This window comes from Borostomias antarcticus, assembly GCF_949987555.1.
Source record: "Borostomias antarcticus genome assembly, chromosome: 8".
Taxonomy (NCBI): domain Eukaryota; kingdom Metazoa; phylum Chordata; class Actinopteri; order Stomiiformes; family Stomiidae; genus Borostomias; species Borostomias antarcticus.
The window spans coordinates 22,949,375-22,976,754 of NC_140241.1; the positions used below are offsets into that span (position 1 = coordinate 22,949,375).

Here is a 27,380-nt window from a genome sequence, read left to right on the forward strand (position 1 = left end):
GGAGGAGAAGAGAGGTAGAGAGAAGAGAGGAGGAGAAGTGAGAGAGGGGGAGAAGTGAGAGAGGGGGAGAAGAGAGAGCGAGAGGAGAGAGAGGGAGAGAGAAGGGGGAAAGAGGTGGGGGAGACGGTTTTCAGGGGTTGATGGAGAGATCAGCTCGTCTTATATGTTGGATGTCTGCGTCAGTCCACAGAGAGGTGAAAGAGAGGGTGACAGAGTTGTCCACCTCGAGAAGAGGGCCTTCGGCGTGTGTTTTGTTTTCACATGCCCTCTCCTGTCCGGACGTCTGATATCCATTCATCACTGTCAGCGAGCCGGCTATGAACCCAAGACCCTGCCCCCCCCCCCGAACCCCCTTCTCCCTCCTGGAGCTCTGGCCCTTCTATGGACGGACCCCTCCGATTGGCTGAGACTCACAATAGGGAGGAAGGGGAAGTGAACACAGCCAGCCGGCCGCCTCCCGTCGGGAGTTTCCTAGAGACACGGGGGAAGATGTCTTTCTTTCTTCCTCTTCCAGCAGGTCTGGAGAAAAAGACCTTTCCCTTTTATGGCGGCGATCAGTCTCTCTTCAGTATCAGAGAGAGAGGGAGGGAGGGAGGGAGAGAGAGAGGGAGGGAGAGAGAGAGCAGGAATGTGTCTCCTCCTATCTACCTGCTGCCGGTTGCACAGTGACGAGAGATTGGGGCGGGGGGCGGGGGGGGTGATGAGCACATTCCTCAGTTAGGACTGGACCCCCCCCCCCCCCCCCTCTCTCCCTTTGTTACTGTATATCCTCTCACACCCTGTCCGTCATCAGAAAGGGGGTGAGAGGTGGAGGAGTCAGCGCGATGGAGCTACTGTACTTCACTGTACTCTGATGACCGACCCTGTTCAGGGACCACCGGCTGCGTGATTCAGCATCGGCTTCCTGTAACGAACGCACTCCTCCACAGAAACTAGTCCGTGCCAAAAAAAAACCTCAATGGAATGAAGCGCTAATGCTTTAGATGACCGCTGCATCCCACAGCTAAGGGAAGAGCTGTGCACAATGATTCACAGTGTCCGGTATTTGTAAGCATACTGCCACCCATCGGTTGTGGAAATCAGTCTGACGATCGCCTCCACTCTTGTCTGACTGACATTTTTATTCCTCCTTTATATAAACAGGGTCGAGTCTATTACTTTACATTACAGTCATTTAGCTGATGCTTTGATCCAAAGCGACTAACAATAATTGCATTTAATGTAGGAAAAGCCAATGTACTACTACTGGCCAGAACTCACAAGTGCATCTCCTTTCTAAAACAAGTGACTAAGAGCATAATCTAATGCTGAAGGCAAAGTGCAAGAATAGCAATCTAAAATAGATTAGGTGTTTAAGAGGGTGGATCGTTGTAGTACTTCTTGAAGAGATGAGTTTTGAGCCTGTGACGAAAAAGATGGGCAGCGACTCTGCTGTCCTGACATCAGTGGGCAGTTCATTCCACCACTGCGGGGCCAGGACAGAGAAGAGCCGTGACCGTGTCGATCGACCGCAGGGGCCTCGGAGTGACGGGGCAACCAGTCGCCCCGAGGTAGCAGAGCGTTGTGGTCGGGAGGGGGTGTAGGGTTTGACCATGGCCTGGAGGTAGGAGGGGGCTGTTCCTTTCATTGCCCTGTACTCTAGTACCAGGGTTCTAAACTGGATGCGAGCCGCTACAGGGAGCCAGTGTAGGGAACGGAGAAGGGAAGTTGGATTGAGACCTTGGTCTCTTTATTTAAACAGGGTTGAGTCTATTGAGACCTGGGTCTCTTTATATGAACAGGGTTGAGTCTATTGAGACCTGGGTCTCTATATGAACAGGGTTGAGTCTATTGAGACCTGGGTCTCTTTATATGAACAGGGTTGAGTCTATTGAGACCTGGGTCTCTTTATATGAACAGGGTTGAGTCTATTGAGACCTGGGTCTCTATATGAACAGGGTTGAGTCTATTGAGACCTGGGTCTCTTTATATGAACAGGGTTGAGTCTATTCAGAACTATGCTCTGTGAACAAGCAAAGGACAAAAATAATAATAGAGGCATACAGAAAACACCACTGTGAAACCAAATTAATAAGAACAACAACAAAAAAAACATTGGAAAAAGAGAGATTCCCTGACATTCTGCCCGTTGTGTGGTTTGCGGTCCAACTGACTCCAAACAGCTCCAGCATGCAAGCTGGACCCCTGCCTTGTCCTGATGAGGAGAGGATAGAAAATCGAAGGGCCTAATGGTTGAAGTGGACTGAATACAGCCTACTTGATGGCCTCTGCTCCACACTGCCAGACTGGGAAATACACTGCGCTCATACTCAATGAGCGTTGAGGGTAAAATATCACAGTCATGAGTGAGACGAATGCTTTATGAAATTGTTGGAATCTTTTAGGGTTTCCGTTGACAAGTACTGCAGCTGTAGCTTCCTTTAAGCTGTTCAAGTCGAGGAAAGGGAATCATAAACATAATTTATAAGTTTTAGTTTGACATGCAAAGACCAGGCAAATATCCACCATGGTAACAAACCAAAGCCCGTCCTTGGTAAGCATCTTCCAGATTGAGCTGCTTTGTTATGAAGGTGGCGGTTTTTACTGCATGGTCCACATAGCCAGGGATGCCGTTCTTGGTGCTTGTGCTGTGTTAGTAGGAGTAGTAGTAATACTAGGCTACTTTATTGATCCCTGATGGGAAATTGCACTGTTACAGCATCAAAAGACAACAAAAAAACAGACTAGAATGCAAATTAACAATAGATCCAAAATATACCGAAGAAAAAACATGCATGAACTACTAAAACACTGGAGGTGCTGTAATCTTGGTTCTATTGACACAGGAGGTCAGGATTTGAAGCACTAGATACTGAAACGGGGTCAAGCTGAGCCTTAGACAGATAAGCTCAGATCAGACTCCCTGGTGATGATAGGTCAATAACACACGCACACGCACACACACACACACACACACACACACACACACACACACACACACAAGCACACACAAGCACACGCACACTCACACACACACACACACACACACTCCAGGCAGATACCCTAACAAAGAGGTTGTAGTAAAGCTATAGCAGCAAAACAACAACAACAACAATAACAACAACAGACATTCAGCCAAATACGAGGATGACAGCTAGTCCATGTGCCCCAGCTAAATCATAACCATGGATGCTGCTGTTTTCCTTACCACTCCCTCTCTCTTTCTCTCTCTCTCTCCCTCTCTCTCTTCCCCACTCCCTCTCTCCCCCTATCTCTGCCTATCTCTCCCTTTGTCTCTCTCTGTCTTTGTTTCTGTTCACCCTTCCCAAGATAAAATTAAATACGACCTAACAAGTCCATTGTGTAATGGTAGGAAATGCACTGAGTGGATTTACTATTGTCTCATAGTACTAGGCCTCATGATCCCGGGAGTTAAGAGCTTTGTTTGAGGTGTGGCAATCTGAGAGCTGCAGCTCCAGGTGAGCAGAGAGAGAGAGAGAGAGAGAGAGAGAGAGAGAGAGAGAGAGAGAGAGAGAGAGAGAGGGAGAGAGAGGGAGAGAGAGAGAGAGAGAGGCTGACTGGCTGACTGGCTGGTTGTAATCTTATTGAGTGATGTTGGTGGATGACGTAACCTATTGTTTCTACTTCAGTTTGACCAATATCCCTTATTGCCATGAACACACAGTACACACACACAGTGCACACACACAGTGCACACACAGATACACACATACACACACACACACAAACCTACAGTACGTACACACAATGTTGGTGCATGAGGTAACCTATTGTTTCTGCTTCAGTTGGACCAATATTCCCTATCACCATGAAAGTACACACACACACACAAACACACACACACACACACACACACACACACGTGTGGACTAGCAGGCAGACTAGGTCAGAGAAACCCCATGCTACAGAGGACTATTTTTAGGCCTGGAATTTCCTTCTCCTGGCTCTGCTGTCTGCAGATGGAGGAGCTGGAGAAAGGAGAGGGTGTTTGTCTGGGCCTGAGGATGGAGGAGGAAAGAGAGAGAGTGTTTATCTGGGCCTGACGATGGAGGGGAGGGATGGTTATCTGGGTCTGAGGATGGAGGGGAGGGATGTTTATCTGGGTCTGAGGATGGAGGGGAGGGATGTTTATCTGGGTCTGAGGATGGAGGAGGTAGAGGAAGGAGAGAGGATGTTTATCTGGGTCTGAGGATGGAGGAGGTAGAGGAAGGAGAGAGGATGTTTATCTGGGTCTGAGGATAGAGGAGGTAGAGGAAGGAGAGAGGATGTTTATCTGGGCATTAGGCCTTTCACTCCTTTCCTGGTTCTGCTGGCCTGGTGCACCTGCTGAGCTTCCTGGCATTGTTCTGGAAACAGGCCGTTGAGGTTTTTTCCTGGAAATGTCTGCTTGCCAGACATAGCTACGGAACACTGTCAGCATTTTTCTATGCCTAGAACACAGTCCTAGAGAAAGAACAGAGCAGGAATTATGCAGAAAAGAGAATACATAACTACTCAGATTATCTCATTAGAGAAAACCAAGATTTTGTGTTTGTAGTTTAAAAGCTGAATGTATCTTTCCTTTCCACTGAGTCTAAGGGAGGGATTTTAGTCTCTTAATAGTCCTCATGAGATCTGAAGTGCTCCTGAATCCAGGCCAGACGTGTTGGTCTGCACTTTTCACACAAGAGGCTGGTTGTTTTCCCCATAATTGAGAGGCCGGAGCATGTGACACACAGCTGGGCCTTGGCTGTCACTGTCAGCCGACCTCTGTCTTCGGCCTGGAAATGGCCTTGAGTGGTGAAGTGTGCTGAATAATAAAGACAGACAGACTGCGTGACTCTTGGTATCTGCAGCCACCCAAAAATGCCCAGTGAAGCCCTCCACATGGCTCTGGGGAAATGACGTGCTGTTACCATGCTCTCTTTTTGTTCAAGGCAGTCCACCATCATGCAGTCTAACTGCCACCTAGTGGCCAAATCATGAACAGCAATCATAACTGCAAAACCATGAAAAACGAATTGTTACAAGTCAACGCAAAATGAGAAAATTGTTAAGTCCCAAATAAACCTAATTCTGAAAATTGTAATTACTCAAGTCTGTATGGCTAAATGTTTGCGTGAATAACAAGCTGTGTCGTTGTCTCTCCCTTTCTCTCTCTCCCAGGTGAGCTGTTGAGCCAGCCGCGCCCGGAGGGCCTGACTGAGATCATCTGCCCAAAGAACGGTTCGGAGCGGGTCAACGTGGCGCTGGTGTACCCCCCGACGCCTACCGTGGTCAGCCCCTGTCTCAAATGAGAGCTGCATTCCGCCCTGCGACCCTCTCCTGTCTGACTGTAGCCCTACGCCTACATCTGTCTCTCTCTAGCGGACGCCTCTCACCCCCGACCCGAACCCCTCTCTGGGCTCCCCCCTGTCCTCCCTCCCGCCTCCTCCTCCTCCCCCTCCCCCTCCCCCGGCCGGCCTGGATCCTCTCAGCCACAGACGACGGGCTGCACAGAAACGCACCGTCAGCTGAATGCAGCAGAGCACATGATGTTCAGACACGTACGTTTAATGCAGACGCAAAGATGTTTCATTTAGCCTTTATTTACACAGGGTCGCTTACCGAGACCTGAGTTTCTTGTTCGAAAATGCCCTGTGAACGCAAGCAACAGAATACAAATACAAGATCACAGCGACAAACACGACAATAGAGGCACAGACTAAACAACTCTATGGAACTCTATTTCAGGGGGAAATAAGCGATAGAAAACAAACAAAACACGCACATAAAATGGCAGCTAAAAGCAGCTGCATTCTTCACAGATACACAGATACAACACTACCGAGTTCCCTGCCATTTCCCCACCGAAGTGACTCTTCTATTTGTGTTCTTTTTCCGTCCTTTTCTCTGCAGGTTGTCCAGCTGTTCTTCCACTGCCTCGTCATAGCGACAAAGACAGTATTAGAGGACTTTGGCTGAAAGCATATCCCAACCTGGATCGTTCGAATCCAATCAAGACACGCCGCGTCTTTCCATCGCTTCCCCTTCCTGCTGCCCTCCTGTCCTCAACCAGACGTTTCTCTGGCCTGTCTGACGCCACCTAGCGGACGCCACACCGTAACTACATATCCACTTTATCAACACAGCGATCGAGAGCAACGAGGAAGGCAAACCCTGGATTGGCTCCTCCTCTCTGTGTGAACTGGTATCATGGAATGGAATTTCTGAATTGAACTGTTGGTTACTCTTCCTTTTAATGCTGCTGATTCTGTCTTTCTCTCTATAGAGAGTGTTTATAACTGACATATTGTGGTTATAGAGTCTTAGGACTGACTGGTCCAGGGGCTGTCCTCTTGTATGTCTCTCTGCTTGTACTGTAAATCAGACTCAACTCTTGGCAGATGAGACAGGGCGGGAAGGATGGCGACATTTTGGGGTCTATCCCCAATTCTATAGCTTCACACAACACACAAACACCTACGCCTGTAGAAAACACATCTTTCCTTGTACAGAGTTAATTCTTTGATTTAGCCTGCAGAGGGCGCCAGGTGTATAATATGTATTAAATGCTGTAATACTATCAGCGGACTGCCTTTATGCCAAGGAAATATCCAGTCACTGGATTTGTAAAGATGTTAAACATATCCTTCCTGCCCAAACCATGGTGGTGATATGCCATTTCAGCCCTAGTAAGAAAAGTATTCAGTTTCTTCTAAGAATTGGCCAAAAATCATGGTATGTAAATAAAAGATGAATCGTGTTCTGTAAAGGAAAGCCAGACACAGAGAAGACATCTCTGGGAGTAAGGTATAAAGTCTTCTTCACACTTGTGGTCATGTTGGAATATCTGAATTTATTTCAATGTTTTTCACTGGTATGGGATGATACTGCAATATGTAAAAAAAAACTAAAAACTAAAAAAAACATGACTACACCTTTTGTATATAATATCTTTATTTTTGTATGTTGGCTCAAGCTGTCACCACCTTCAACATTATTTACAGTGCAATGTTGTGCATGGCTCCCATGGCCAACATGAGATTGCACATCCTATTTTATATGTAGCTGTTCAAACCATCTCACAACACAACATAAAATCACCAAATACAAATAAACCAACTGATGGTTTTAATATGAACATATTGTTTTGTCTTTTTTATTCTAGGCAAGCATATGATTTTTCTTCACACTGATGGTTTTGATATTATATATCTGTAAATAGGTTTACATGATTTTGCAGATGCTTAAATCACAGTCTACATTTCAGAATGTATAACTTTGATTGACAGGGAACCGTAAGCAATAAGTTCCAATGCTCAGCGAATGAACAGGCTGGTTTTTCAATATCTTCAATATCACACCCATGAATGATCAGATACTGATCCCCCGAGGGAAATTGTACTGTTACAGCAGCCACATTCAAAGAAGCACCATCAACATTAAAGACAAGTTTCAATATAATATACAATACAGTATACAATAAATACAATATACAAATGTAATGTACAACCGTGCCACAGAAATAACAAAGCATATTCCTTGGCATGCATACTGTAGGCTAGGCTACCCTCCCTGCTCCCAGAGTTGGCCAGAAGCCAGAGGATTACGCCTGCAGGACAGGAATAAAAAAAGAAGAAGAAAAAAAGCGGACCTGTTTGAGCCCTCTAATCTATAATCTTGAGCAGGTATATTACAGGATCTTCCTGCTGCAGAGTGATCATGGATCAATAACACTCAGCAACAACAGAGCCACCAGAGAGTGAGATCCAGTCACCTTCAGTCTTTAGCCTTGAGCGGGGGACAACCTACAGGAGACCATCTGAGAGACCTGCTTGTGATGTACCGTAGGGATGGAGCCGGTCACGCAAGTGCCTGATCACTCTAAAAGTAATGACAAGTACCTTAAACAGGATCCTAAAATTGATGGGGAGCCAGTGAGGAGGCTAGGATGGGAGCAATGCGACACGCCTTTCTGCACCTATAGTTAATACAGTAGCCTTGCAGCAGCCATGCAGACGGTCCAGGGAAGCCTTGCTGAGGCAGGTGAAAAGGGAATTACAGTAGTCCAAGCGAGATGATAGGAATTACAGTATTCCAAGGGAGATGATACAAAAGCATGAATAATCATTTCCAGCTCAGCTTGGGACACCACAGACCGGAGTTTGGCAACATTTCTAAGATGGCAAAAACTATTTGGGGTCAGTGACTTTATGTCAATCAATCAATCAAAGCTTTATTTGTATAGCGCATTTCATACACAATGCGCTTTACAGAGAACAAGGGAGGTGGGCATAGGTCCCACCCCTACATATTCCAGAGGGAAGCAAAAAAACAGTATCATCCCGGGGCCAGAAAAGTGAGCTGTAAAAATTCTTCTCTGACCCCTCTCAACGAGGCGTTCGAGCAAGCTCCTGGAGTATGTTTGTCTAATGGCTAAGAACATTTATAAAGCAATAAATTATATTAAATTGCATTTTCACAGTAGGAAGGGCTAAAAACATCATAGGAGAGACATGGCAAACACTGGTGTATGTCTGTGTGCGTGAGTGTGAATGTGCCTGGGCCCAGATAGAGGCAGGGGTTCTATCTGGGCCCAGGCACATTCACGCACACACAGACATACACCAGTGTTTGCCATGTCTCTCCTATGATGTTATTAGCCTCTCTTACTCTGAAAATGTAATTTAATGTTATTTATTGCTCTATAAATGTTCTTAGCCGGTAGACAAACATACTCCAGGAGCTTGCTCGATCGCCTCGTTGAGAGGGGTCAGGGAACAATTTTTACAGCTCACTTATCTGGCCCCCGGGTGATTACTGTTTTTTGGCTTCCCTCTGGAATATGTAGGGGTGGGACCTATGCCCACCTCCCTTGTTCTCTGTAAAGCGCATTGTGTTGCCTCTGGGTATGAAAGACAACAAATACCCCATATTTCCTATCTATTCCCAAGATAAAATTGTTTTTCGTAGAAGTAGCCTAAGCTACTAGGGAATGCGCAGAGGGTGTGCACATATAATCCCCTCTATGATCCCGTTGTGCAGAGATGCACGGAGTTCTCACGAGACTAACGAAGACAATTAGATCTCCCAACATGCACTTCTCTTTCTCTTTCTTTCTGCGGCCTGAGAATGTAGGTAACCATACACCGAAATGGTGGCTACGAATATCCATTTAATCTGTCGTTTATCTATGGCATCCTAGTACTCTAATGTTAATACAACATGCCTTGTAATAGCAGCTGCGATATGTATACGCATCTGTGTATATGGACGGGTATTCCGTTATTCTGACACTTTAATGCCTAAGCATTGGGCTTGGCCCCGTAGCATGTAGCTTTCAGCCATTTTCCACCCGTAGATTTCATTGACAAGTAGTCACTAAATTGCTCTGGTTTCTGAGATTCATTTTCAATGCGAGCTAGCGAATTTCTATATTGCCCCTAATGTAGGTTATTTTAATCGTCGTTGTAGCTGCCTATCAACATCTCGCAAGTAGCTAACGTTACTCTTAGCTAGCTAACAAACACAATGACACGTTGATGCGCATCCTGCTCATGTCTTGAGTTTACCGGCCAGTTAGTGGCTAGCTAACGTTAGGCAGCTTGGGCCAACGTGGTTTTCACGAATCCCAATGTATTCGTCCCCTAGATGCAGTTGACTTACTAACAATTATAATTAAATGAATTGTCTTGGTGCATGCTAACCCTAATCTAGCTAACATTGGCTAGACTTAATTCCTTGACAAGCGACTGTTGTGTTAGTGATGATTGTAGCTGATGAGCTAGCCAGCCATAACCATGATTGGCTTCTGTCATTGACTAAATTGTTACTTGTTCATTTGCAGATCTCTGAAAATGGTCCGCTACTCGCTCGACCCCGAGAACCCGACAAAGTGTGAGTATGGCATGAGCTTCATTTGATTGTGGCAAGAATCTCAGTGGTGAGGGACCACTGTCTTAAGGTTGCTATGATGACCATCTTAGGACACCTTTGGAAATAACCATGAAAACAAACTACATTTTAGCTGAGCAACTTGCCTTAGGGGAAATAGTGTATTTTTAAATGCATGTCACCCATATGACCCTACTGATCACGGTCGTTTTCTCCCTCAGCATGCAAGTCGAGGGGTTCCAATCTGCGGGTTCACTTCAAGGTGAGACCTCATCTGTTCTGCTTGTGATGGCTTTTAGTAAAGGTGACCACAGGTCGGGTTTTTGACTGGGTAATGAGTATCCTTCCCTGATTAGGGAAGCTATGATATAGATTTGGGAGAGCTGTTAGACTTAAGCACTTACTACCCCTCAGATGAAAAGACATGATGCTTTGCGATGATGACAACATTGGAGACCTTTGGAATTCAACGTGACAATAACTATAACATAATCTGAGCAAAGAAGCATCCATGCATAGACAGAACCCCCCCCTTTTTAGATGTTGTTGTTGATTTGTGTCGACTGTTGACCAACAGAACACCCGTGAGACAGCTCAGGCCATCAAAGGCATGCACATCCGCAAGGCCAACAAGTACCTGAGGGATGTCACCGTCAAGCATCAGTGTGTCCCCTTCCGTCGCTACAACGGAGGTGTGGGCAGGTGTGCTCAGGTAATCTCTCCTTTCCAAACCTGTTGCTTGCTTTCTGAGGTGTTGATTTCGCCCTGGGTCTATGACGTTACTATTCACACACGGAAGCGGTTGTAACGCTTGTGTGAATGGTTATTTAAGGGACCGCTGGGTCTAAGGTTGCAATGATGACCATCTTAGGACACCTTTGGAAATAACCATGAAAACAAACTTCATTTTATCTGAGCAACTTTAAGTGACTTGGACTGCATATGGGAGAACTTGGGTCAATCTTTATCTTGTTTTCTTTTTTTCCCCTGAGTGTGTCTGAGACAAACTGTCTTTAATTGAATCTGCAGGCCAAGCAGTTTGACTGGACACAGGGACGCTGGCCCAAGAAAAGCGCAGAGTTCCTCCTCCACATGCTGAAGAACGCTGAGAGCAATGCTGAACTCAAGGTATGGTCACATGACTGCTCTTCTCCTGCTAGAACATCCTTTCTCCATCAAGCCTGCGTTTTGTTAGCCTTTGCTACGTTTTTGCCTTTACTCTGTTGTGTGGAAGCTGCTCGTGATCGTGAATGCGCCAAACCAAGGTTGAGCACATTGTATTGCCCATGTAAAGACCTTAGATCTGAACGGTCTTAATGCTTCCATGTTTACCGTGTGTAACAGTCAAATTCAAATACATGGACAACTTATGGTAAAGTGTTTGTGGTTACTGACCCCTGACCTTGTCTGTGACCCCTCCCTGCAGGGTCTGGATGTGGACTCCCTGGTGATCGAGCACATCCAGGTGAACAAGGCCCCCAAGATGCGCAGGCGCACATACCGTGCCCACGGCCGCATCAACCCCTACATGAGCTCTCCGTGCCACATTGAGATGATCCTCACCGAGAAGGAGCAGATCGTTCCCAAACCAGAGGAGGAGGTCGCCCAGAAGAAGAAGGTGGGTGTCGTGCGCGTCATAGTATACTGCTGGTTGGTTACCTCCTGGATTTAGTGGACAGGTGGCTCTTGAAGGCTTGTTTTAGCAGTCATCACATTTTTATTTCAAGTATGTTTAACAGGATCTCAAATTTGAGATGTGAATTATCAGTATTGGCTCTTCCAGATTTGTTTGGAGTATACAGAATTGAAACCTTGTTTTATTATTTGTTGTGGCTGTGGTTGACCGAATCAGCCATCGGTCATTCTATAATTGAAAACGATCCGTATCCTATCCAGACTTTGGATGACCCATGAAAAGAAATGAAAATTTAAACCGAGCAACCATGCTGTTTATTCCACATCAGTGAAGTAGTTTGTTTGGCTGCTGAGTGATTCTGGTGAATTCATTTTTATTTACCTTACAGGTGTCTCAGAAGAAACTGAAGAAGCAGAAACTTCTGGCACGGGAGTAAATGTAAATAAAATGGAACACTTCTTACCAACAATCGACTCATTGCTTGCTTCTTTTTTGCTTTGGTGATTTGCCCAAATGTGTTTTTTATTATCATTGACATGAAACAAGAATACAAACTTAGAATATTTTCTCTGATTACTTTATATTACAACAGAAGAAGATGCAAAAGAGTTTGTATCTGGGAATTTGGTGACATTTTAATTTGAGATCATGGAAAGAACTACTTGGCTGGTTGGGGTTGGAGCATGGATGTATTAATAGAATAGGGTTGGAGGCTAGGAGACTGAATTTGTACATTAAACTAGAGGTGATGACTTTATGTCGGATGCCAAGACTCATGCGATGACATGGATTTTAAAACTTGGTGTGATATTCTACTACTCACTAGAACTCGGTGCATCTCCTTTTTAAACAGGTGATAAAGCATAATCTAGTGCTGAAGGCAGTGCAAGAGTAGCAAACTATAAATACAATTGGCGCTTAAGAGGGAGGATCCTAGTAATACTTAATTGAAGAGGAGTTTTGAGCCTGTCGAAAGATGGCCAGTGACTGCTGTCCTGATAGTGGGCAGTTCATTCCACCACTGCGGGCTCAGGACAGAAGAGCTGTGACCGTGTCGATCTACCACAGGGGCCTTGGAGTGACAAGGCTAGTGCCAGCGTTTTAAACTAAGCAAACTGCTACTGTGAGCCGGTGTAGATAACGGAGAAGTGAAGTTGTGGTAGACTGGGGGTGGTTGAACACCAGGAAAGCAGCAGCTTTCTGGATAAGCTCCAGAGGTTTAATGACAAGCCGGGTCCCCAGCAAGGAGGGAGTTGCAGTAGTCCAGGCGGGAGATGACGAGCCTAGATGAGCACCTGTGCCATTTCATCAGTGAGGAGAGGGTGAGTTCTGATGTTGGAGAGCAGGAATCTGCAAGAGCGTGTAACAGATGCGATATGTGCCGAGATCAACAGTTGGTCATCCAGGGTCACACCCAGATTCCTCGCAGTTTGAGTTGGTGTCACTACTGTAACATCAGTGATGATGGCCAGGTTACGGTAGGGGCAGCCCTTCCCATCAATCAATCAAAGCTTTATTTGTATAGCGCATTTCATACCCAGAGGCAACACAATGCGCTTTACAGAGAACAAGGGAGGTGGGCATAGGTCCCACCCCTACATATTCCAGAAGGAGTAATCACCTGGGGGCGAGATAAGTGAGCTGTAAAAATTCTTCCCTGACCCCTCTCAACAAGGCGATCGAGCAAGCTCCTGGAGTATGTTTGTCTACCAGCTAAGAACATTTATAAAGCAATAAATTACATTAGATTACATTTTCAGAGTAAGAGAAGCTAAAAACAACATAGGAGAGACATGGCAAATACTGGTGTGTTTGCTATAGCCCAGGCCTAAAGCCGGAAGTGGGCTGGTGTATGTCTGTGTGTATGTGTGTGTGTTAACTAAATGCTACGACATCCACAGCAGACACAGGGGTATCTATCGGACTCAGGGAGGTCTGCTGGTGACAGTGGGGCATCCACTGGACCTGGTTAGAAGATAGGAGGGAGAGAGAGAGGCACCATTACATTTTACATGAGTCATTTAGCAGACTCATCCAAAACGACTAACAATAATTGCATTTAAAGTAGGAAAAGCCAATGTACTACTACTTTCCAGAACTCACAAGTGCATCTCCTTTCTAAAAAAACAAGTGACTAAGAGCATAATCCAGTGCTGAAGGCACTTAGAGGTATTCAGAGTATCAAAATAGTAATTAGAGTATCAAAGTATCAGTGCTATTTTATCTTAAAAGTCCAATATGTAGGATTTTATGGCTTGAAATATTGTTATGAAGGATCTAGAAGGATCAATGAATGAGCTGTGAAATGTCTTGTCTTTATAGCCTGCTGTTTGTTCCCTAGCAACAAATGGTTCAAATCAGTCAAAATGTGCAACATGAACTGTGAATGCTATGAAACTTTCATTCAAAAAAAGGGGTGCCATGGTTTCAAAGGTTTGTAATCTCATAATTAGTGAAATCATATACTGAAATACTGCTGATAGTGATGTACAGATGATAGAAATATGCACACGTAGGCCAAAAAAGACTCTTATTTTTTTATTAATATTTTTTACTAACTACATTTATTTGGGCAACACAGGCATTGCACACAAGATAGTATAGGCTACACAGGAGAGCTACAGTCTGTATATTGACCCACTGGATCAAGAGCATAACTTTGTAAACTTGCATTTATGAATATGAAATTTAGCTAATATCGCCTAATAATTAGATTTATCCCGTGAATCATTTTTCCATGATTCGTCGACATAAACACCACAGATGAGACATACCAGCACTAGAGCAACACTGTGTCTATTCTCCACAAGGTGGCGCCAATGCCTCGGTTTTGTGTAAATGGAACGCGTCTCGTCTGCTTGAATGCTTGAATAGGGCGTCAGATATATGCATTGTAGTACTATATTGTACCACAGGGTGTCGCTGGTATTCTATAATCGTTGGAATCCTCGGTTCAGAGGACCGTAACCAATATATCAGAGATCCATTTTAATTGGTAGAATGGACATCAAGCTGAGTTTGTGCCTACATGACATTGACTGACATATCGGTTTCTCAACATAATGGTTCTCAAATGCTGGCTGCCGAATGGATTATAGCAACACTGAAAAGCAGAAGCTACAATGCTTAGCCTACAGGTAGGCCTAGAGGCCATCTAAAACATATTTTCCAAGATCGGAAAATTAGCCTATTGTTTGAATTTCCAATAGAAATCTCTGAAATGTGTTTATCCATTTATGTATGAACACTCCTGCCAGTTTTCAAATGTGCTGTTTTATTGTGAAGTGCGCTAGCCTACATTTACCCCAGGGCCTTATACTAGGCATATAATATTAATTTAGTTTACTTCAAGATATAGGCTATAGGCTACGTTTTTTATTAATCAGTGTGAGAGGTAAAATGTACTGTAATCATGGCGAGCATCCATCTGCAGCACCAATCTGAATAACATGATGAAATTAAGTTTATTAGCCTATATTATTTTTTTGAATCTTACTTCAGGACTCGCACTTATTCTCTCTCTCTCTCTTTCTCCCTGTTACACACACACACACGTTTTTTTTACCTCTCAATGTGAGATGTAAGAATTAGGCCTACTGTAATCATGGCGAGCATCCATCTGCAGCACCAATCTGAATAACATGATGAAATTAAGACTTCAGGGCTCGCACTTATTCTCTCTCTCTCTCTCTCTCTCTCTCTCTCTCTGTCTCACACACACACACACACACACACACACACACACACACACACACACACACACACACATTCCCTATGTAAACTACGCATTAAAGCACCAGCTTTTCTCCTTGGTTATGTTAGGCTTGGATTAAAATATTCGGTTCATGAGGATAAAGAAAGGCCGCTGGTTCATCACGAGCCGTCCTCGGTTTCGAGCAGGTCGTGCTCTTCGGTCGTTTATACCGATCGTTTCAGATCTAGAATAGCCTACACACAATTGACTGGATTGATTCTGTGCTTTTGTGTTCCAAGTTTGATGGCGCAACTCTTTAAATGTGCAAATCAAAGCTATGATGGAGAGCCAATGAGCACACGCTCTTAAATCTAGTTGGTGTTCGCACTCTGTGCCATGCCTACGTCATCGTCGGCTTACCCAATCGCGACAGAAACACCCCCCTACACTTTCTGTCTTCTACTCTCAAAGTTTTGACTTTTGCGGCAATAGTCATTGGAAAGAGATGATGTTTTATTATCTCAAAGATCTTGTGTATCGCAAAGAAAGGGTACTTTTTTGTCCATAGATTTCAAACATTCACAATCAACATCCCTGCTGAGACAGTCAGCTCAAATGACCTGGGACGGCGTGGGAAATCCATTGCGTTTGAGCGACTTTTGAAATATTATCAAAGCTGCAAGAAACGGAGTTTTATCTCTTAAAATGGGCAGTGAGTTCTTGAGTTCTATATAAAACAGTAACGGATTTGGGGAAGGCTATATTTATATAGCCTAGGCCGAGCCCTGTCGTCTTTTTTAACCTGGACATTTTTATTAGGCTATAAGCACTTCTCAGGTGCAAGAGTTTGGCTAATAAAGGCTCATCACAAGAAACGTGCATCCTGTTGTCTTGCCTTTTTTGTCGCAAAAAGATCTGCATTTCTTGAGGATATTTTGACCAAACCCTGTATTGAATTCGTTATCGGTTATGTTAGCCGTGGGGCAGATGGACGGGTCCCGACAGAGCGCTTTCCTCCTAAGCACCCCTCCTCTAGCAGCTCTGCACAGCATGACTGAGATGAAGACCCCTTTGTATCCAGCCTACCCGCTATCGTCAACCGGCTCGGCCTCTTCGACCTCGCCCACTGCCACTTCGCCAAACCCCGGTGGCATCCCGGTGTCTTCGCCGGGCATCAAAATCTCCACAGGACTCTCCTCTCTCGGATCGCACCATCAGTGCGCGGCCGCCACCCCTCACGGAATTAATGACATCCTCAGTCGCCCCTCTATTCTTTCAGCAGGAGCTGCAGCAGCCGTTGCGGCGTCCTCGTCTGCCGGAATCATGTCCGGGCTACCCCGCTTCAGCAGCCTGAGCCCCCCTCCACCCCCTGGACTTTACTTCAGCCCCAGCGCAGCGGTGGCAGTAGCCCGGTATCCCAAACCGTTAACAGATCTACCGGGAAGGACTCCGATATTCTGGCCCGGCGTCATGCAGAGCCCGCACTGGAGAGACGCCAGATTCGCCTGCTCTCCCCGTAAGTGCTGCAGCGCGCTTTTGATAGATTATAGCCTAGTAAACTTTGATTTAGCATCTCACAAGCTAACTTTAAAGTTAATTCTCGGGATCTTTTGTTTTTTTGTTATCCTTAAAACTAAGAAATAACCATGTCAATGTCATGGTGTAGCCAGAACATGTGCTGACTATAAATTAGCCCAACTGCTAAAGCAAAAAGAAAGAAACCGACAAGGAGAAATGTTTTGAGAAAACAAAACATTTAGCCTAACATAGGCCTATATAAGAAAATGATATGTTTAAATCACCATGAGCTAATCGGATTTAGTATAACTATAATTTGTTTTTCATCATTTCAGATCAGGGTTCTGTGCTTCTGGACAAGGACGGAAAGAGAAAACACACACGGCCAACGTTCTCAGGACAACAGATCTTCGCCCTGGAAAAGACGTTTGAGCAAACTAAATATCTGGCCGGTCCAGAGAGGGCACGGCTGGCCTACTCACTGGGGATGACGGAGAGCCAAGTCAAGGTAAGATCATAAAAAATGACGAGGACCTTCTGAGGCCGTAGGCTACTATCTTGAGGCTTCATCACATTCAAAATAACTTTTAACTACTGTGGTTCCATAATGCTAGTTAAAATGTGTGTCTGCATACAATTAATTCTATCCTTACATAGGTTACCATGTGCATATTTAAGTGGAGTATTCCAAGAGTAGCCGAGGCCTATAGGCTAATTATAGGCTATTCGTTTTAACATCTTTGGTGATGAATTGACCATATAATTTTGGTAATGAATAGACAGGGCTAACAATGCCCTATTCTTATATCCAAATCAAATCAAATGATAACCTTTGGTAGCCTAGACCTATGTGATTTGTTGTTGTTGTCTAGTCTGAAAAAAAGAACATGCAGGCTAATTGCTTCAAATGTGCAAATGTTGACATATTATGTGCCTACTGGAACGGTTTTATTTTGTAGTTAAAATTGTTGTTTTTTTCAAGTTCACAAACGAACAAAATATTAAATTACATTTATCTAATCGGTCATTCACTTTTAGGTGTGGTTTCAAAACAGAAGAACGAAATGGAGAAAACGGCACGCGGCCGAGATGGCCTCGGCGAAGAAGAAGCAGGATTCGGAGACAGAGAGGCTGAAAGGGGCTTCGGAAAACGAAGACGATGACGATGATTATAACAAACCTCTGGACCCCAATTCAGACGACGAGAAAATCACACAATTACTGAAAAAACACAAACCAAACTCTTCGCTTCTTATCCATACGTCAGAGAACGACAGTTCTTAGGCACGAAGGAGCCAAAATAGACTACTAGCGCGAAAGTGCAACGTGGAACTTGTGCAAGATGTGCCCCTTTTTTGGTCCAAATGTTGAATTATGTTTGCACGGAGGACGGAGGACTCTGCCAGGAAGAGATGCAGTTTTGTAGCCTGGAACAGAGGCCCAAACAAAGACTCTGCGATTTATAGAAGTTTCCAAATTGAGAAGATGGTACTTACATGTAAATAGAAACGTGAGTTGTATCCAATAGAAATTATATTACTGTGAATAATTTATGTGTTAAAAAACAAACAAACATTTTTGTATCATATGAAGCACTGCTGAATCTCTCTGTTGGTCTGACACCTGACCTAATGCCCTGACATTTGCAAAAGCATAACCTGGTGTACTTTAATTTTTTTTCTTGATTTTCATTGCATTCCATAGTGACATAAGATGCATTCTGTCTGTGTGATCAGCCAAGAATTTAATTGAACACTGGGTAGGCTAAAACAATAACAGGAGCAAGCTCAGCCAAATCAATAATCGGTCAAATGCATAGGCCTGGATCTTTATTTCTTTTACTTACAAGTGAAATTAGCCAGATTTTACCTGTATATACAAACTGGTTTTTGACACAACTGTACATTTGTAATATAGGCCTAAAGCATAACATTGTCTCTCATTGGTAAACATGTTTTCCCTCAAAACTTTACTTAATTTATATAATGTTTTCAGTTCGTAATAGTGATTGAATCCTGTGTATGGCAGGGTCATATGTATAATGCACTTTTATTTAATAAAAAGTGAAATGCATGAACGTGGCTTAATTCCCTAAATTAATTAAATGTAGCTATCTCTATTTGGTATAAGCCTAACTATCATACTGTAGCTTAGAGACAGTCACACATTTGATTTTCTTTCTTTAGGACGTTATCTAGATTTCTCCTGCTCTATGTTATCCACCATCTTAAGATTTGATAGTAGGCTATTTATTGCCATTAAGGTTTTTGATTTTACTATCATTAGGCTTAATGTTTTTGGTGTAATGAGATTGATGTTGCGATGTCATCAAATTATTTTGAGCCAGGATAACAACCCAAGCCTACCAGACAGAGACAATACAAAATGACAACAGTATAATAATAACAACAACAACAATGAATAATAATAATAATAATACCATTATTATTATTATTATTATACCACCACTACTACTTTTACTACTTCGCTGCTAAAACTTGGCTACTACTACTAACAACAATTGCAATAATAATAATAATGATAATAATAATAATTATAATACACTCATTTTTGCTTTTTGATTGATTTGATGTGATTATTATCACTTTTTCTAATTTACATTATTACGTCTAATTGATTTACTCAATTAGCCTATTGGAACTGTTCTGCATTCACATCTTGCTTAATCTGTAAGTGTTTTATAGAATAGCCTACTAATTCCGATCGACAGAGAGTATATGGACTATGCGCAGCCTTCCGTCAGCCACTTTAAGGCTTAACTTGATTATTATGGCGATCTGATGTATAGGACATTCCTCCTTCAATTGAAGGAAGGTAAACAAGATTGGCTAAATATTCCACGTTTAGAAACATGACCTGAAAAGTTCATAATTAATTTATCTGGCGAGGAATCTCGAAATTCACTTGGCAGTGTGGCGTCTAGACAGGTCCGCTTGAAGGGCTACATCAGCATGTTCTTTTGAAATTGGAAATCACTCAAGCGCTCTGCTCCCAGCCATCTCTAGTAAATATTTAATTTATCAGATGTGGATATGCGGCATTCGCCAAGTAGCCTACTACTTCAGAGAATCTAGCTGTTGGTAAATGGCGGATTTGGATTTATTAGCCCGGAGGCTTTAACTATATCAGTGTCAATGACTCTAAGCATAACAGGCTATAGCCTACCTTACACACAAAACACACGTTTTATCGTAAAACAATCAAAATAATGACAACACGATATGGCAATGAAAAGTCCAGGGATCAAAACCCCATTAAAGTAGGCCTAAAAGGTAAAAGTAGGAAGGTATAGGCCTAGCTGTTTTTATGACTTGATCCTTTATTGAAAATCATTTAGGGGTTTCTCCACAAAGAAGATAAACTATTAGCCTACTTCAACAATATGATTATAAACGAACCCCTGTGTTATTGTTGAAGTAGGCTAATAGTTTATCTTCTTTGTGCCAGTAGAAGCTGTGGCATTGGATAAGTCCCAGAACTTAGCCTGTAACGTTAGCCCAAGCGGATGGCTCGAAGGTCCCTTTTGCTCTGCCAGACACAATGACGAAAAGAAAGTGCGAATAGTCCTTTTGTCCACATGTCATTCATATTCTCATATCGTTCTTATATTTTCACGAATGGTCGTAGCCTACTTGGAAGACCTTTCAGCATGTTCCCATACGGTGATAATGGTGATGAAGCGGTTGTGTACACGTGGTGATGAGGACAGGGTATCGCGCGTCATCATCCTCCAGAGATCCCGATAAGGCTGCGCATTCTTTGATTTGGGATCGTTTACCACGAGGGCTGAATGCAGTTGGTCATTAATAAAACCCGCTTATAAGTTTAAATCATTCATTCACAGTGGAAGTCTTTTCAGATTTTGTACTTTTGGAGATATTCCACGCGTGCAGCCCCTCTGACCCTGCGGCCAACCATTCGGGCTATCAAAAGTAGCTAGGCTACCTGAAGTTGTTTACCTTTCAGAATCACGATCTCAATTAATGACAAATCTACTCGTCCACTAGAAGTACAAAGTTAGGGATTGATTATCGGCCAGTGTCTTACAAATTGAGCCTACCACCACTGTGTTTTGGGAATATTTAAGTAGCCTAGCCTCGGCCTAATTTTAATTGAAAGCGATGCTGGTAAATAGCCTATCTGTCAGGTTTAAACCTTTGGTGACGTGATTACTTTTAACATTATTATGACCCCAAAACTCAGCTGGTTTCACGTCTTCAGAAAACATGTCCCTCAAATTCATAATGGAGGAGGGCTTGTTTGGTCTAGCTTACTTTTGTTCACACATTCTCCCTAATGTAAACCAAGTAGCTACAGGGATGTCAGTGTCACCGCACGTCGCGGTTATTCTGTTCACACACTGGCAATGAGAATTAATTTATCAAGCTCAAAACTGTGATTAGTTCCCTCAAGCAATCGCATTACAGCGAACAGCATTCGATCCAATGTGCGGCGCGCGAGGAGCAACCTTTAGAGCTCACGAGGCCCGCAAACTGGTGACCACCGTGAATAAAGCGGTTAGGAAAAGACTACTTTATCATGAGATGGAGTAGGTCTGCTGCTGCTGCTGCTGCTGCTGCCACCCCCGATGTGAGTGTTCGACACTGGGGCAGTGTGAGCTGATGTCATGTTAGCAGCGTTTAAGAGATGGGCTGGTCTATACAGTATGACACTGGCACTGGGGTCAGTGCGGTATTCCTCTTGTCATTCTAGCTGCTGCTGTCCAATTCATTCTTAATGTCTGTGCTATTATATCAGTCAAAAGCACTCAACGAGATTCGCCTTGACTAAGTCTTCAATCTGATTTTGAATGGGAAATTAAACTCAGGCCCAAAGGCAACACGTTTGATGACAAAAAAAAATAAACAAAGCGTTTTGATTAAAATTAGGCCTGGCTATAGCAAAAAAAGAAGAAAAAATTTGGTTGCAAGGCTGTTGTGGTTTACATTGTCAACAAGATTCTTTTAAAATGTATGATTTTACTCTTTTACTTTTTCACTCTGTAATGAATTAATATTTTACATTTAGCCTACTGCTCACTTCTGCAATGTTATGAAATGCTTTTTTCCTATTCAGTCAGGTAGGTTTGGTTGCCCAGACTCTGAGGGAAAGAGGAGGCAGGGTTTTCCAGGTGACCGCTGTCTCTGTGCTGTCCAGATGTGCTGTCCAGGTGTGCTGAGTACTGGTGCTGTGTACTGCAGGTAGGTAGAATGAACCAAATCGATAGACCAGTCAGATTTCACTAGTGTAGCCCGGTTTTACATGCAGTTCCACAAGAGTTTTACAGAAGCCCATAGATATGAACACCGGAGACATCTGAGTGACCTAACCACTCAGAGAAAACAAGAACACACAGATTCAGTGTGTTCCAGGTGTGATGAATGCTGCTTCAGTGTGTTCCAGATATGAAGAACACTGCTTCAGTGTGTTCCAGGTGTGAGGATCACTTCTTCAGTGTGTTCCAGATGTAATGATCTCTGCTTCAGTGTGTTCCAGGTGTGATTAACACTGCTTCAGTGTGTTCCAGGTGTGATGAACACTGCTTCAGTGTGTTCCAGGGGTGCGTTCAAATTCAGCGAGCATAGCGAACGTTTGTGAACGTTAGCGAACTATTTTCCGTTAGCTTTGTGTTCGCCGCAAACGTTTGCTAAAAGAAGCTAACAGTCTGGAGAGGTAGTTCGCCAGTAACGGAACGAGGATCACAATGGACCCACGCTTACTGGAGATGTGCTCCCATGGGGATTGTTGCGTTTATGCGAACTATTTGGAACGTTTATTAAAAGCCGTTCAAATGTGACCGTTTGGAGAAAACATGTTTGCGACGAACGTTCGCCTCTGTTTGCTGAATTTGAACGCAGCCCAGGTGTGATGATCACTTCTTCAGTGTGTTCCAGGTGTGATTAACACTGCTTCAGTGTGTTCCAGGTGTGATTAACACTGCTTCAGTGTGTTCCAGGTGTGATGATCACTTCTGCAGTGTGTTCCAGGTGTGATGATCACTTCTTCAGTGTGTTCCAGGTGTGATTAACACTGCTTCAGTGTGTTCCAGGTGTGATTAACACTGCTTCAGTGTGTTCCAGGTGTGATGATCACTTCTTCAGTGTGTTCCAGGTGTGATTAACACTGCTTCAGTGTGTTCCAGGTGTGATAAACACTGCTTCAGTGTGTTCCAGGTGTGATTCACACTGCTTCAGTGTGTTCCAGGTGTGATGATCACTTCTTCAGTGTGTTCCAGGTGTGATTAACACTGCTTCAGTGTGTTCCAGGTGTGATTAACACTGCTTCAGTGTGTTCCAGGTGTGATGATCACTTCTTCAGTGTGTTCCAGGTGTGATTAACACTGCTCCATGTGCTGAACACGGAGCCCTGTTCCTCTGGGAGTGGCAGCAGCATCTGTTGACTGACTGCTCTGCTGGTCTGCCTGTTCACTGACAACAACGACTGCCCACAGCACAAGGTCACCCTGCCAACCAGCCGTCTCCATCCTGCTGCATCTGCCCCGGGGCTGCTGGGCCTCCACACACACACACACACACACACACACACACACACACACACACACACACACACACACACACACACACACACACACACACACACACACACACACACACACAGCGCTTGATGAAACGCCGGCTGGAGGAGGGGTTAATTAGAGGAGAAATAAATGCTCTGATGTTCTCTCTCAGGCCTCTGCCCCTCCTTCTTCTCCTCTTCCTATCACTCTTCTTCCTCCTCCCTCCTCCTCTTCCTCTTCTTCCTCCTTTTCTTCTTCCTCCTCCTCCCTCCTCCTTCACCTCCTCCTCTTCCTCTTCCTAACCAGCTTCCTCCTCCGCCTCCCTTCTCTTCCTCCTCCTCCTCCTCTTCCTTCTCCCTCCTCCCCTTCTTCCTCTTCCTACTCCCCTTCTTCCTCCTCCTCCCTCCTCCTCCTCCTTTTCCTTCTGCTTCCTCCCCCTCCTTCACCTCCTCCTCTTTTCTCCCTCCTCCTCTTCCTACCCCTCTTCCTCCTCCCTCCTCCTCCTCCTCCTCTTCCTTCTCCCTCATCCTCTTCCTCCTCCTCTTCCTTCTCCCTCCTCCTCTTCCTCTTCCTACCCCTCTTCCTCCTCCCTCCTCCTCCTCCTCTTCCTTCTCCCTCCTCCTCTTCCTCCTCCTCCTCCTCCTCTTCCTACCCCTCTTCCTCCTCCTCCTCATATTCCTCCTCCTCCTCCTCCCTCCTCCTCCTCCTCCTCATATTCCTCCACTTCCTCCTCTTCCTCCTCAGGCTTGTCCTACAGAACCACGTGACTCTACACCGTCACGCCTCCATCATGTCTTCTCCTCCCTGGGATTTGCAGCCCTGAGGTCAGCGCACACTGCCCAGCTCTCACACTGGTGCATCATCATGAGAGCACGGTGGTCTGGGATGATGATCAGGCCAAGAGGTACACAAAAAAGACCCCAATATCTCACAAAATACATTGCGTGGTGGTAACTCTGCAGAAACCTGCCACACAATGTGAATTGTGAGATGTGCTGGGAAAAAAAATAGCCTAAGCTCTTATTGAAGGCTTGGATGAAAATGACTGAAATGTGAATGTAAATGTTCATACAGTATTTACTGGCATGCATATCCATACCACCGCCTGTGGAATTCCCAAAGCATCACTTACCGCTTACTGGCGCGACTAATGCGTTAGCCCCAGGCTATCTTTAACAGCGCCTATTGACAGGCTCTCTGTTGGCCGTGTTCTACAAGAGATTACACACGGGGACATGTGTCACAGGGGGCCAGGGATCCCTCTGCAGGAACCACGGCTCAGAGTCCTTATCTCGCCCTGTTCCCCCGCTCTGAGCCCTCTGATAAGGAACCGCTTTGAGGTCCTCTATTGTGGAAACCTAGTGGGCCACACGGTCGGCTACAGACGCCAGTGGAGTGGAGTGGAGCCCCCTCCTCCTATCTCCTCTCTCTTCTCCTCTCGCATGAGGGACAGATTTATTTCTCTTCCTTTTTACCTCGTGTTTATGCTCGAGTGAAAGCATTGTGTGACCCACCGCCGCTCTGAATGCACCTTGTTCCGAAAGAATGTAATTCATTCTTGCGGTATTACTCTGCTCACTGAGCACAGTAATCGCTGGCCCATAGGGTATGGAAATAAAGTCAACGTTAATTGCTCTGTCTGCTTGAGGAGATAAATGACAACCTATGTCGATCATTAACTAAAGTCCCACGTTGGCGTGCTGGGGTTCCGTGCAGGTGTTTCCTGGGTGCGGCTCACCTGGTGTGGTAGGCAGCGTGTGACTGTGCCTGTGTGTGTGTGTGTGTGTGATTGATCAGATAAGAACTGGGTGGTGGTGTTATCTCCTGCTATCCCCCTGGCTGTGTGTTCTGATGCATCCTGGGTGGTGGAGTCTGACTCTAGTATTTATTCAGAGGTAATCTAGTCTAATGACTCGTTCCTTTTGGCACCGGGACTGTTCCTGTGCTGCTTATCAGCACCTGCATCAATAGAGCTGTTGTTAAACATGTTACAGAAACTAGACCTCAGCTCAATCTTTTCCCAGACAGAGATGGTTATGTGTTAACGATAAAACTCATTCCTCATGTATCTACTAATCTGGACACAGATTTTGCATTTCTCGATGTTGTTTCTTGTTTAAGAAAATGAAAAGGAAAGAAAAAAGGAGCCCAAGTTAAACTGTGATTGATGAGAAGGCTGAAGTTTGTTGTGGCCTTGTTCAAAGGGCTTCGGGCAGACGGTCGCCACTTGGTTAAAGACTTTGTGTAATTTCTCCTGCTTTGGAGTGGAGGGGTGTGGGGGGGGAGGGGAGGGGGGGGGGGGGCGGGAAGGAGGGCAGAGGTATGACTGGGCTAAGTAATGACAAAATGAGCACCTTCAGTAGACTCTGGCTGCGAAAAAAGCTGCCCCCATCACCCAAGTCTTTTGTTCTGAATTTTATTAGCACTAAAATAACCTGTTAACACGTATCATAGTCCAGCAATAATAACCTCCTCAATCATATTTTAAAAGTCACGTCAAGGCAGCGCGGGCGTAATTCATCTCTATGCAAATACCACAGTGTCAGCCCATTAGGGTATTGCTAAGGTTTTATTAAAATGCATTCTTCCTCCTTGCTCTTTTTTTTTTTTTTTTTTTTTTTACTCAGGACCAATAAAACACGAGGCCTATTGCTCAAGAATTATAGCAACTATTAGAGTAACATATGGATAGCATGCACTCTGAAAATAAAAACCAACAGATAAAGTGTCAGGGTCACGTTGGGGTGCAAACACTTAGGAAAATGGCAGTGGAGTAATAGATTCTAGCCCTGGCTGTCTGACGAGGGCCTGGCCTGGCGCGGATATCAAAGCCGGATTATACATTCATTTGGGTCTGGATGTTCTTCCGCGACGCGGATCCCTCACTCTCAAGGTGGAGTTATTGCCGCGGCGGAGTGTTGCGGGGGTAATGAATTAGGAGGCAGTAAAAAGGTGATAAAGGGCGTTCGGAATGTGCTTCGCCTTTAATGAAATTAAAGAAGGCAGGGCGCGCGACGGGGTTCCTTTCGTTCGCGGGAGACAGGAGAGAGCGCGGTCGGCCGGAGCGGATGTGCGTCGGCCGGGTTCGCGACGGTGTTCGGCCTCGTGCGAACGTCCCGACGACGCGCGTCCGTTCTGTTTGTCTACGTGGATTACTCACTGGTGGGGATGGCTGTACGAGGCTAGAGGTTATCAAGAAGCAGGGCATCTCCAAGGTGGAAATGGCGATCTGAGATTGGTGGGAGAGAAGGAGAAGTGGTTTGAAGGAGAAACTATACTACTATAATACTATACCTGTTGTTGATAACAAAAACAATTTGATCGGTTGTCCTCCTATAGGCTACTGTGTAGGTGATGGAGTTCCACTGGCTCAGTGTCCACCTGTCAGGCGGTGCTGGTAAACTGTAGGTAACAACAGCCTCCCAGAGCATATCTTCCTCCTACAGAGACAGCAGAACGCGTCCCAGACTGTAGACTGTCTGCTCATTGTATCAGTGAATCTTTCTTGAATGGTGGAGATGGAGGAGGAGGAGGAGGAGAGGGATAGAGTGATGTCCTAGAGGGCCTGATGATGTCTCCCCTCTAACACACACACACACACACACACACACACACACACACACACACACACACACACACACACACACACACACACACACACAGCACCCCCCCCCCCCCCATCCCTCCCGATTATGATGATCTGTCATTTAACGGTTTATCAGAGTCAGAGGATCTTGTCATGGGTGTGTGAGCGGTTGATTCCTCTTCTTTATGGAGTCATTAATATCATGCGGATCATTACGTCCCCTCAATTCAGATCTCCTGTTTTGACAAATGCGGCCGAGGAATTATACACATAACGCCTCCCCCCCCCCCCCCCCCCCCCCCCCCACACACACACACACACACACACAACGAATGTATCACATGACAAACAGGGAGCGCCCCGCCATGTTCCTCCAAATGCGTTCCGGAGGGCGTCTCTCCGCGCGGCCTCGCCACTCCATCACTCTGCCTCGCCAGCGCAGCGGTGCACCGGTGACACATGCCGCCGTCGACCGGCCCGGCGTTGAGACTGCCGGTGCGTTCGGAGAAACAGCATTAAATATTGGGCAGGGGGAAGAAAAATGAAGAAACGG

The 27,380-nt window shown here is 45.0% G+C and overlaps 3 protein-coding genes across 3 annotated transcripts in view; all 3 read left to right on the forward strand.

Annotated features, from left to right (window-relative positions):
* The window catches only part of mfhas1 (multifunctional ROCO family signaling regulator 1), a gene marked incomplete at its 5' end in the record, with an annotated part of 25,327 nt that extends 20,045 nt beyond the window's left edge, over positions 1–5,282 (forward strand). Inside the window, one exon of the mRNA XM_084441917.1 lies at positions 5,146–5,282. Within this exon, the coding sequence (XP_084298043.1) occupies positions 5,146–5,276 (131 nt within the window). The 3' untranslated portion in view covers positions 5,277–5,282. The remainder of the gene's footprint in view (positions 1–5,145) is intronic.
* Positions 5,283–9,086: 3,804 nt separating this feature from the next.
* On the forward strand, positions 9,087–11,960 carry rpl17 (ribosomal protein L17). The gene is made up of 7 exons (XM_084442221.1): positions 9,087–9,095; positions 9,809–9,858; positions 10,077–10,117; positions 10,433–10,567; positions 10,885–10,983; positions 11,282–11,473; positions 11,880–11,960. Exons 2-7 carry the CDS (start codon positions 9,819–9,821, stop codon positions 11,925–11,927), a joined length of 555 nt encoding a protein of 184 aa, XP_084298347.1. The 5' UTR covers positions 9,087–9,095; positions 9,809–9,818; the 3' UTR covers positions 11,928–11,960.
* Positions 11,961–16,154: 4,194 nt separating this feature from the next.
* Positions 16,155–17,987, forward strand: nkx6.1 (NK6 homeobox 1; the record flags this gene model as incomplete). The annotated part of the gene is made up of 3 exons (XM_084441736.1): positions 16,155–16,701; positions 17,039–17,211; positions 17,742–17,987. The coding sequence occupies 3 exons, from the start codon at positions 16,155–16,157 to the stop codon at positions 17,985–17,987; spliced, it is 966 nt and encodes a 321-aa protein (XP_084297862.1).
* Positions 17,988–27,380: the final 9,393 nt, after the last annotated feature.

What these genes read in the sequence shown, in the direction of transcription:
- rpl17 (XM_084442221.1), top strand. Translation starts at nt 9,819, where the DNA reads ATGGTCCGCTACTCGCTCGACCCCGAGAACCCGACAAAGT. An exon ending in CCCCGAGAACCCGACAAAGT is followed by an intron (nt 9,859 to 10,076) that starts GTGAGTATGGCA and finishes TTTCTCCCTCAG; the next exon opens with CATGCAAGTCGAGGGGTTCC. An exon ending in AGGTCGCCCAGAAGAAGAAG is followed by an intron (nt 11,474 to 11,879) that starts GTGGGTGTCGTG and finishes TTTACCTTACAG; the next exon opens with GTGTCTCAGAAGAAACTGAA.